This window comes from Cnephaeus nilssonii, assembly GCF_951640355.1.
Source record: "Cnephaeus nilssonii genome assembly, chromosome: 13".
NCBI classification, from domain to species: domain Eukaryota; kingdom Metazoa; phylum Chordata; class Mammalia; order Chiroptera; family Vespertilionidae; genus Cnephaeus; species Cnephaeus nilssonii.
The window spans coordinates 39,507,719-39,518,571 of NC_137084.1; the positions used below are offsets into that span (position 1 = coordinate 39,507,719).

The 10,853-nt window shown below is 49.1% G+C and overlaps 1 protein-coding gene across 1 annotated transcript; it reads left to right on the forward strand.

Annotated features, from left to right (window-relative positions):
• The first annotated feature begins 34 nt into the window (after positions 1-34).
• On the forward strand, positions 35-10,632 carry RRP8 (ribosomal RNA processing 8). Its single transcript, XM_079787425.1, has 7 exons — positions 35-220; positions 1,612-1,975; positions 2,189-2,642; positions 2,732-2,861; positions 3,042-3,148; positions 3,233-3,329; positions 3,551-10,632. The coding sequence occupies exons 1-7, from the start codon at positions 122-124 to the stop codon at positions 3,668-3,670; spliced, it is 1,371 nt and encodes a 456-aa protein (XP_079643551.1). The 5' UTR covers positions 35-121; the 3' UTR covers positions 3,671-10,632.
• Positions 10,633-10,853: the final 221 nt, after the last annotated feature.

The window sequence follows — 10,853 nt, forward strand, 5'->3', positions numbered from 1 at the left end:
CCGCTCTAGCCACCCGAGCTTTCGCTGCTTGGTTTCCGGCTCGGAGCGCCCGGATTGCTGGAGACGCTCTCTGCACGCGGAGAGGCGCGGGCATCCCGCGACCTCACCCCGCACCACCCAGATGTTTGAGGAGCCGGAGTGGGCCGAGGAGGCCTCGTTGGCCGCGGGCCTCCGGCCTGTAGCCTCACGGCCTCGGCCTGCGGCAGCCTGTCAAGTCAAGGTGAGTGACCCCCCATGTCCCTGGGAGCCGTTTGAGGCCCTGAAGCGGATGCTCGTGGGTCACAGCGCTGGCCACGCCGCGCGCGCACTCCGCGAGTGTGTGTGTGTGTGTGTTCGCGCCCGCGCGCGTCTGTGGCCGACTGAGATCGAAGATCTGAGATCTTCCACAAGAAAATGACGTTGGAACTGAGAGTTGTTAAGTGAAGCAAAGAGGGTTTCTTGGACAGGAAAGCACGTGCCAAGGCCCTGGGTCAAGAGACCATGCATGTCCAATTAGGGTCACACACACAGAAATAATCCGTGTCCTTGGAGCACAGAGAATGAGAGGGGAAGCCATTGAAGTTGGAGAGGAAAATTAGTGGTTTTGCATATGTTAAGGATAGAAGTCCATGAGGCGGTTTTAGTAGGGCAAGGATTCCTTCAGAATTGCAGTGTGGAGATTGGACTTGACAGAGGGAGAGGGAATGACAGTGAAGGGTTGTCTGCACTACCATTTCAAAGTGGTGTGGAGGGGGCACCAAGAACCTCCCTTAAAGTTAAGTGCCTGCGCTAAGACTGCCCAGTTGGACTTCAATCCCGAAGGCCTCCCAGACAGTAGATGTTCTCTTTTAAGCTTTTGCTGATGTGAAGGCAGCAGTACTTCTCAGGCTCTTCCCATTCTCCGTGAGCTTCCAACATAGAATCTGTCTGCTTTACGCCTCCTCTTCATTCCCTCAACCCATTGCTATAGTCCAGGCCTTTGGTCCCGCTGTCTGCCACTTGTCTCCTTCAGTTGGAGTCGTTTTAAATAGGTGTCACTCTTTTCAGTAACTTTCTACCTTTTATCAGCTGGAGGCAAACACCTGAGATGGAGGGTTGGAACTCCCGGTCTCTGGCCTTGGTCCTGTTGCTTGTGGCTTTAACACCTTTCTCCGGGGAACCCCAGTACCTCTTCTGAACATTGAAGAAAGTGGGATGGGTGGTTTCTCTATCTTCCAGCCTCCCAAAGGTTGGGGTGGCAACTTGAAAGTTCTTCAGGGTCTGACATGCTTCGTGACAAGCTAGTTAACTCAGAACAATCCAGATACTGTTGCCAGTGTTTGAATCAGGTCCCTATCTCTCCCTTCTCGTTCCCCAGGTCCCATCCATTCTCCTTGCCCCTGCTGTCATCCCTTCCTTTTTACATATGTATATTTTTATTGTTTTCAGAGAGGAATGGAGAGAGAGAGAGAGAAACATCAGTGATTAGAGAGAATCATTGGTTGTCTGCCTCCTGCACACCCCCTACTGCGGATTGAGCCTGCAACCCAGGCATGTGCCCTGGACTGGAATAGAACCCAGGACCCTTCAGTCCGCAGGCGGATGCTCTACCCACTGAGCCAAACTGGCTTTCATCCCTTCTTTCCCCTCCAGGGCTCCAAGCGCCGACAGCTCTTGGCCACACTACGGGCCCTGGAGGCAGCATCTCTTTCCCAACAACTCCCCAGCCTACCTGGCAGTGACTCTGAGGAGGAGGAAGTGGTGGAAAGGAAAAAGAAACGCCCAAAAAAGGCCTCCTTGGCCAGCGTTCCTACTAAAGTAGAGGAGAAAAGGAAGAAGCAGCAGCAAAAACAAGACCTACCTGGCAGTGACTCTGAGGAAAAGGAAGTAAAAAAGAAGAAGTGCCGAAAAAGGGCTCTTGAAAGTGATTCTGCTGCAGAAGAGAAAAGAAAGGGGAAACGCCAGAAACAGGCCCCTTCAAAGCCTGCCCAGCACCTGGACAGTGTTGACCAAACAGGTATTAGTGGATGCATGTGTGTGTGGGACAGGGAGGGCGATCATCTGATCTTGCATGTGACCCAGGTTACTTCCCACCATCAGGTGTGAGGTTAGGCAGTTAGAAGTACTTTGCATCCAGGCCACAGTCTCAGTCTTGGTCAGGATGAATTTGCCAAGCCTCTGAGTTCAGTGGATCTTGCCCCAAATATGCCTTTCCGTCTTCCCCCGACAGGTGCCAAAGCTTGGAAGAGGAGTGCTACAGATGACCCATCCAAGCCAAGCTCTGTGACCACTTCCCCCCAAACTCCCCATGCCTTGAGTCGCAAGCAGTGGCGGAACCGGCAGAAGAACAAGCGTAGACACAAGAACAAGTTCCGGCCACCTCAGCCGCCAGACCCAGCCAAAGCCACAGCCCCCACAGAGGAGACAGAGGTGCCTCCTGCCCCCACTCAGGAGAACCACGAGGCTCGGGCAGGAGCTCTGCGAGCCCGCATGGCACAGCGGCTGGATGGTGCCCGGTTTCGCTACCTCAACGAACAGCTGTACTCGGGGCCCAGCAGTGCTGCACAGCGCCTCTTCCAGGAAGACCCTGAGGCCTTTCTCCTTTACCACCGCGGCTTCCAGAGCCAAGTCAAGAAGTGGCCACTACAGCCAGTGGACCGCATCGCCAGGGATCTTCGCCAGCGGTGAATGGGGTTGGGCACTGTGGAAACCAATGTTGGTCAATCATGGGCTCAGACTAGACCAGTGAGTGATCCCTCCCCTCCACTCCCAGGCCTGCGTCCCTGGTGGTAGCTGACTTTGGCTGTGGGGACTGCCGCCTGGCTTCAAGTATCCGGAACCCGGTGCACTGCTTTGACTTGGCCTCTATGGACCCCAGGGTCACTGTATGTGACATGGCCCAGGTAAACCCCTTTATCCCTCTATGTGTCTGGCCTCTGTTCTAAGTCCAGCCTGCATGTGCTAATCTCTAACACTCCCTTCTTCCTCCCTGCCCACACCCCCATCCTGCTGTCCAACCTACCACTCGCTGCTGGCCTTCTCCCCAAATTGTGTGCCTCATACACCACCCCCACTACCCACAGGTGCCTCTGGAGGATGAGTCTGTAGATGTGGCTGTGTTCTGCCTTTCGCTGATGGGAACCAACATCAGGGACTTCCTGGAGGAGGCAAATCGAGTGCTGAAGCCCGGGTAAGAGCCTCCAGGACACAGGTGCATGTATATGTGCACGTGTGTGTGTGTCTGCACTTACACAGAACTTTCCATTCTTCTCAGGGGTCTCCTGAAAGTGGCTGAAGTTAGCAGCCGCTTTGAAGATGTTCGGGCCTTTTTGGGAGCCGTGACCAAACTGGGCTTCAAGATCACCTCCAAGGTGAGGGCCCAAGAAGTCTGTCCCTGTTTTTGTCTCTTGTGTGGCCCTTTTCAGGGGAATGGTGTTCAGGAAGAAGGCCATGGGCACAGACATTTGCTTCTTGAAGGCACGACTCATGGGAGAGCCCTGGGAAGCTTTCCGAGCAAGGGTGGGACATAGACGGAGGTGTTTTTAAAGAATGGGTGAGGAATTGCGACTCACTGGGTCTTTTCTGTCCCTAGGACCTGACCAACAGCCACTTCTTCTTGTTTGATTTTGAAAAGACTGGGCCCCCTCGAGTGGGGCCCAAGGCTCAACTCCTAGGCCTGAAGCTTCAGCCATGTCTCTATAAGCGCAGGTGACCTCTGGACCCCCCCTTGAAGGGGATGCGAGTCTTGAACTCCATAACCAGCCAGGTTGTGATCCAGGACCGGGTACCACCTTCCTCTATCCCAAGAACAAAGTGTGATGAAACCCTTGGTTCAGCCCTGCTCTCCTAAAGGATTCTTGGTTGCAAGAAGCATAAAATCACTCGGGCTGGCTAAAGAATACGGAGTTTATTGTGAGAACACAGGGATATCTGGGAATTATGGATCCCTTAGGTGTCATGGAAACTAGATTATTTGGAATTATTTGACTATTTTTTTTCTGTCTCTTAGGAGCCACATGGGCTTCCTGTCCTGGTGTCTCCATTCTCTCTTCTGATCTTCTGTCTGCAGACCAGCTTCCTCTGCTTACTCATAACTGCTGCCTCTTCAGCTTTGGTCTGCTTCTTGGCTCTGAACAACTAGTAGCCCACCAACATCCTGGCTCAGTACAACAAACTGGGTTTCTGAATCAGGACTGTTGGATTGTCTCTGCACTAAACACTTCTTTCCCCTCTAGTCTCATCTCCACCTTTGGAACTACATGACCCAAGCACTCCCAGCATCTGTTGTTGTCCTGTGGGGCCCTGGTGTGTGTCTGGCTGAGAGCACAGATTTTAGAATCAGGTGGGCCTGGCTGAGAGTCATTTGACTTTTGAATGTCACATTCCTCATTTGGAAAACAGTAGAATTCCTGTCTCATGGATTGTTGTGGGCCAACTGAGGAGATCTATAGCCAGGGCTGGGTACCGAAGAGGTGCTCAGTAAACTATAGATGTAGCTAGGTATTGTGTGTTGTAAGCTTCATTGTTCTTTAAAGACCTTCTCTGGACTGGGTTGGAGGTTGGAGGGTAAAGAATAGATTTGTTGCCCTAGCCAGTTTGGCTCAGTGGATAGAGCGTCGGCCTGTGAACTGAAAGGTCCCAGGTTCGATTCCAGTCAAGGTTACATGCCCAGGTTGTGGGCTCGATCCCCAGTGGGGGACTTGCAGGAGGCAGCCGATCAATTATTTTCTCTCATATGGATGTTTCTATCTCTCTCTTCCTCTTCCTTCCTCTCTGAAATCAATAAAAATATATATTTTTTTTAAAAGAATAGATTTGTTCTATTCCTCTTCGTGAGGAAGACTCAGAGAATTCAATATAGGCCTTTCAATGGGCTCATTTAATAGGATATTTAGAGATTCTTGATAGAGTCTGAGCCATCCTTGGAGGGTGGTGGTAAGGGAGTTGGGTTTTTTCATAAAATAACCATCAGTTGATGCCACGTTGGGGTGGGGGTTTGGGCTGTTCGTTGGCAGAAAGGTCTGTCATTTCTGCCTAACACTAGGGCCAGATCAGCATGTCCTAGGAAAAGCTATAGGCAAGAAAGGCTAGTGCTGGAGAAGATGAACTGGGTTGATAGATCTTCGGTGGCTCCTAAAAGGAATCTGCCACGAGCCCAGGCATAGACACACAACCTCTTGTACCTACTTCCAAGAAACAGGTTTCAGGGCTCTGAGCCAGTTGGATGCCTCCAGAAGGGGATGGAGGCTTTGAGGCAGGCTGTTGCCAGAGGGAATGTGTGGAGGCTGGGCTGGGAACCCTTCGGCAATACTGCACAGAGCCTTTGCATGTGCTCTTCTCTCTGCTGAATTCTTGGCTGACGGGCAAAGTCTTACTCCTGCTTCCAAGCAACCTTACATGTGTTTAACTCCATCACACCCAAAGCAGATGAGGGTCTTATCTGCACCCAAAGTACTACTGAAGAGTGCAGCTTCGGCATTTTAATGCTGCATTGTGATTGCTGTGTGTGTTAGGCTGCAGTCTTTTCAAGTTACATTGATCTTGGTATTCCCAGAGCTTGTCACTTGAATGACAGGGTCCAGTTGAGTGGGATTGATGGGAGCAGGGGTGTTGTAGGAACCCCCGTTTAGGGCACTAGATAATGCGGGGGCCTGATGCGGCGGGGGCCAGACATGGCGGGGATCTCCCTTTTCCGCGAGATGAACGAACCGGTTCTAAGTGGAGGCGGGCAGGGATTGAGAAATATTAGAAATAAAGAGAGGAGACACAGAGATAGATTTGAAAGCTGGGGCTGGGTGGATCTTCGGTGCCTGGCTGAGGCCACAGAACAGATCCAGACGGCAAAGCTGAGGCTTTATTTATAATCAGGGACAAACAAGGCAATTAACAATGTTCTTGTAAGTTTCACTTGTTTTGGCAGCACTTGCTGCCCCTCCCACAGCCCACTAGCTACCCAGGAAGGATCTAGGGATCAGTTATAGGATTAGGCTTAATTATGCTGGGAGGGGTCTGCCTTCCAAACGAACTTGTTTGTGACCCTGCCACAGGTCAGTCAGAGGCTTAACCCTATAACCGCTCCCTACAAGATAAGGCCATTGTGATGATGGAAGAAGTGGGCAGATGGGAGAAATTCAGTAGATAGGATTGGTAGATATTAAGGGTTGATGAGAGAGGAATCTGAAGTGAGTCTGATTTCTGGCTTGTACAACTGGGTGAGTTGGCAATGCCATTGAAAATGTTGGGTTTTAAGTACCTCTGATGTTCATTTGGAAGTGGGACATAAAAATCTCAGGAGATCCCTAGCTGGTGTTGCTCAATGTTTGGAGTGTTGGCCCGAGTGCACCATAGGGTCGTGGGTTTGATTCCCGGTCAAGGCCATGTACCTGGGCTGCAGCTATAGGAAGCAACCAGTTGATGTGTGTCTCTCTCTCCTCACTGTTTCTCTCTACCTCCCTCCCTCCCACTCTCTCTGAAGACCAATGGAAAATATATCCTCAGGTGAGGATTAACAAACAAAACAAGTCTCAGGAAAGATCTGTGCTAGGGACTTGGGAATCGGCAGCCCAGAGGTAAGAATTCAAGTCTTAGGAATAGATGTATCCTGAGTAAGATAATGAGAAGAGAAAATGGCTCAGAATAGAACTGAGAAGCATTTAGTGCAGTGGTTCTCAACCTTCCTAATGCTGCGACCCCCTCATGTTGTGGTGACCCCCAACCATAAAATTTTTTTCGTTGCTACTTCATGACTGTAATTTTGCTACTGTTATGAATCGTTATGTAAATATCTGAAATGCAGGATGTCTTAGGCGACCCCTGTGAAAGGGTCGTTCAACCCCCAAAGGGGTTGCGACCCACAGGTTGAGAACCGCTGGTTTAGTGGATGGGTAAATGAAAATGAACCAGTAAAAGTGACAAGATGAAAAGGTTGGGCCAGAGTTGGAGGAGTAAAACCAGGAGAGTGGATTGTTTTTAATATGCTTTTAAGAACTAATTTTAGAGAGAGGGAGAGAGATAGAAACATTGATGGAGAGAGAAACATTGATTAGTTGCCTTCTTCACACCCCCTACCAGGGATCAAGCCCACAACCAACCCAGGCATATCCCTCGTGACCTGTTGGTGCATGGGACTGGACTCAACCATCAGCCAGGGCAAGAGAGTGGTTTTGGTTTTTTTAAAAAATATATTTTATTGATTTTTTTACAGAGAGGAAGGGAGAGGGATAGAGAGTTAGAAACATCGATGAGAGAGAAACATTGATCAACTGCCTCCTGCACACTCCCTACTGGGGATGTGGCCGCAACCAAGGTATATGCCCTTGACTGGAATCGAACCTGGGACCTTTCAGTCTGCAGGCCGACGCTCTATCCACTGAGCCAAACCGGTTTCGGCTTTTTTTTTTTTTTTAATATGGAAGGAATGGGAAGGTTGTCAGCTGTCAATTGCTGTTGAGAAGTCTATTAAATGAGAAGTCAGATTGTGGTGGGATGTGGACTGCGGAATAATGTTGAGGGCCTTTTTGAACATATTTAGGTATTATTCATGAATTTATAGTTATACCAATCAGCCCAATGGTGTGGCTGTCTGCCTACTCAGAAATCTAGGTGTAGCTGTAGAAACAGTAGTAAGATCGTCCAGAGTTGGAACCTTGCTATGCAAAAGAAATGAAAGGAAAGCGAGCAAAGGCGTTTCAGACTATTTGCAAGTAAGTGATTGCTATACTGGGCCATGGAATTTTGTAGAACAGGTAAGAGAGTGAAAACAGGAGTAGGCTGTTACCCTGGTAGTAACTGAACAAGTGACCTGGGAGGATGAGAGGCTGTGGTCAGAAATTGGAATACTTAAATTATAATTATTGGAAGCAGATCAGCTCCAGGTGATGGCAGAGTCCAGAGTGCAGCGACAATGGCGAGTGCCTGAGAGACATTCAAGGGAGGCTGCCTGAAGATTGGTTAATGGACTGAGGGCTCAGGTATTTGTGTGGGGGGTGGGCTGTTGTCTGTATGGACTTTGCAGTTGTCTAGGATGGTGGTAGAAGTTGGCATGGAACAGGTGCCAACCTCTTGAGGGAGGAAACCAATCCAGGAGATCTGCAGACAAAGGGAAGGAGAGAATAATGGCATAAATTTCAGAAGTGCTGAGGATTCACACAGCCTATTAGAGACTCATTTGGGAGTGGAGCTGGCTGCCGGGCAGCTAAGATAAAATACTCTGACAGTCCTCTCCAGTTTGACAGGACTCCCCGGGGATTGCTGGGGAGTGAGTATTGTGGCCGCTCCATGGCCAGGAGCCTCCTGGAATAATGGGAGGTAAGCCACAATGTCCAGGGGATGTGCTGTGGTAGTAGGGAATCTCAATGTAGGACGCTCCGTATCAGTGTTCTTTCCCAAATGTTATTTATATTCCTAGATCTTGACTAATCTTCCCTGTTTTCTTGGCATGCTCAACAGAACAGCTGGAGTCTGCCCTCCTCCCTCTTTTGCTTTCCCTCCTTATACTTCTCCCTTGGCCTATTCTGGCACCGGCCACCTGAGTAAATATCTCTCTTGGTCTGACTCAGACCCCAGGTTCACTCTAACTCAGCCCAGTCCCCAGTAGTGGCCCATCAATCACCCTGATTATGAAAGCAGCACTCTCTGCCTGACCTGGGTCCCCCCCTGCTCCATCATCAACTTCAGGACAAGGTTTTGTTCAAGTCCTTGCCTGGATTTCAGTGTCTAATGTTGAGATTCTAGAATGAAGAGAGAACAATATATGTTTCTTTAAGAAATAGCAGCATGCCAGCTGTTTAAAGAACAACGAGACCAGTTTAAGGGACACTTTGAGAACAGGGAAGGAGTGGCAAGAGTAGTAAGAGGCAAATGAGGATGGGAGGGGCTGCCCCGTTGTGAAAGGCAGTAGTGCTCAAACTTGAGAGTGCAGTAGAATTATCTGGAAGGCTTGTTATAATGCAGATTGCTAAACCCTCCTCCAGTTTCTGATTCAGAAGGTCAGGATAGGGCTTAAGAAGTTTTTTCTGGTTGCTTTGATTTTCCTCAATGAAGCGGGAAGTAGACTTTGAGTTGAGAATGAGAATAGGGGAAAGGGGAGGAAAACATGAATATTGTTTCTAAGAGAGGGAATGAATGAATTAGGAAAATACAGCATGATTGCTAGTAGTATTAATAGCACACAGAAGGCACAAGGTCAGAAAGAGGATAGGATGGGAGGAGACCAGTGTAAGATTGCTTTCTGGAGAGCTTGTTACTCTGAGATAGAGTACACCTGGACTGTCAGAACCCACCCACTTCTTGTGGGGCAGGCTGGTTTCTGCCCTTTTACCCCAAATCTAATTGGGGATTCCACTGGGACCATTTGGGACGCCTGAAGTATTTAATCCTACAGCCAAGGAACGATGAGCCTGGAGTCTGACTCCTGCCCTGGGAATGTAGAAGGCTAGCAGAGGCTCACTGACTGCTTCAGTGTGGAGCCAGAGGAGTGCTGCTGCTTTTGCATTGGCCTGCATTCCCAGAATTCGCCGGGGCACCTGGTGTATGAGTGTATCCCAGACGCCTTGCAGGAGAGAGGGACGCATGCGTGGTCTTGGGTCCTGTCCAGTAGGACCATTGGAAGAGGCAAGGGGACATCAACACAAAGAAGCTAGGAGTGTGCCATGTGGACCGAGGAGGAAGTTGCAGGAGACCACCCAAAATAAAGCTGCATCACCAGGGTCAGGGGGACAGCGATGTGCCCCCTGTAAATATCTGCGTAGTCCATAGGGCACAGAACCACCAGTCAGTCAAGAACTGTTTTATTCCCCGACTTCTCTGCACTTGGGCTCAAAGCAGTCAGCACCTGTTAGGTGGAAAAGAGCAGAGATTATTCTGCCCTTCCCCATAGCAAGCTCTTGGACTTAAGTGGAACAGAGTTGGGAAGGGAAAATAGTTAAAGCTACAACAGGTGCAGTTTGTTTATTGTTGCATAGGATTAAACATTCTAATCACTTGGATTTGTGTTTGTATCTTAAAATGAGCACAAGATTATTAACTAAGAATGAGCTGTAAAGTCACAGGCTTGCTACAGCTCTTTTCCAGCACAGGGCAAGAGTACCTTCAAATGAAAGAAGTTTGGAGGGGTGGTGAGAGACACTAATAAAGTTGGATTTGGATACTAGGCTCGTTAGCATCCCCTTTAGAGGCTTATTGCTTCTGCATATATTGGTGAGCTCCAGCTTTTGTTCCTGTAACATAGTCCTAAGAGAATACAATTCCAAAAGAAACATCATCTTGGCAGCGACACAACTCGGCTCCAAACACTCAACTATTTCTGTAATCGCACAAAGCCCTTTGAGCTTTTTAGAGACTTGTAATTAGACCTTTTTATCCCCATGTTGCCCTCTTTCCCAGGTGACTTCTCAGACCCGTCACCTGGTTCTAGGATAGATGACAAAACTCAGTAACCACCTTACTGGTCTCTCTCCCACCCCTCCAAAGCACTTCATTTTGCACACAGCCAAGTGATCTTTTTTTAATGTAAATCAGATTTGTCACTTCTCTGCTTAAAATTCTTCAATGGATGCTCATTGCTCTGAAAACAAAAGACAACTTCATTCCCAGGCCCTGTGTGATCTTGCCCAGGCCTTCCTCTCCAACTGCATCTTAACCCACTCCTTCCTCATGAAACTCCAGCCACACAATTTCTTTTCATTCCTACCACATGCTAAGCCTTTTCTGCTTCTGGGTCTTTGTACGTGCTGCTCCATCTTTCTAGAGTGCTCTCCCTGATGAGTTCATTTTCATCTTCCAGATCTTCACACCAACATCACCTTTTCTAATGTGGAAGAAACTGGCTAGTTGCTCACCAGAATGTCCTTTCCCTGGACAGTTAAACTCCATTTCCCAGCTCCTTGCATGAAGGT

Coding starts and splice junctions, on each gene's coding strand:
- RRP8 (XM_079787425.1), top strand. CDS start 122: ATGTTTGAGGAGCCGGAGTGGGCCGAGGAGGCCTCGTTGGCCGCGGGC. Junction 1,976..2,188: donor GGACAGTGTTGACCAAACAG/GTATTAGTGGAT, acceptor TTCCCCCGACAG/GTGCCAAAGCTTGGAAGAGG. Junction 2,643..2,731: donor GCCAGGGATCTTCGCCAGCG/GTGAATGGGGTT, acceptor CTCCACTCCCAG/GCCTGCGTCCCTGGTGGTAG.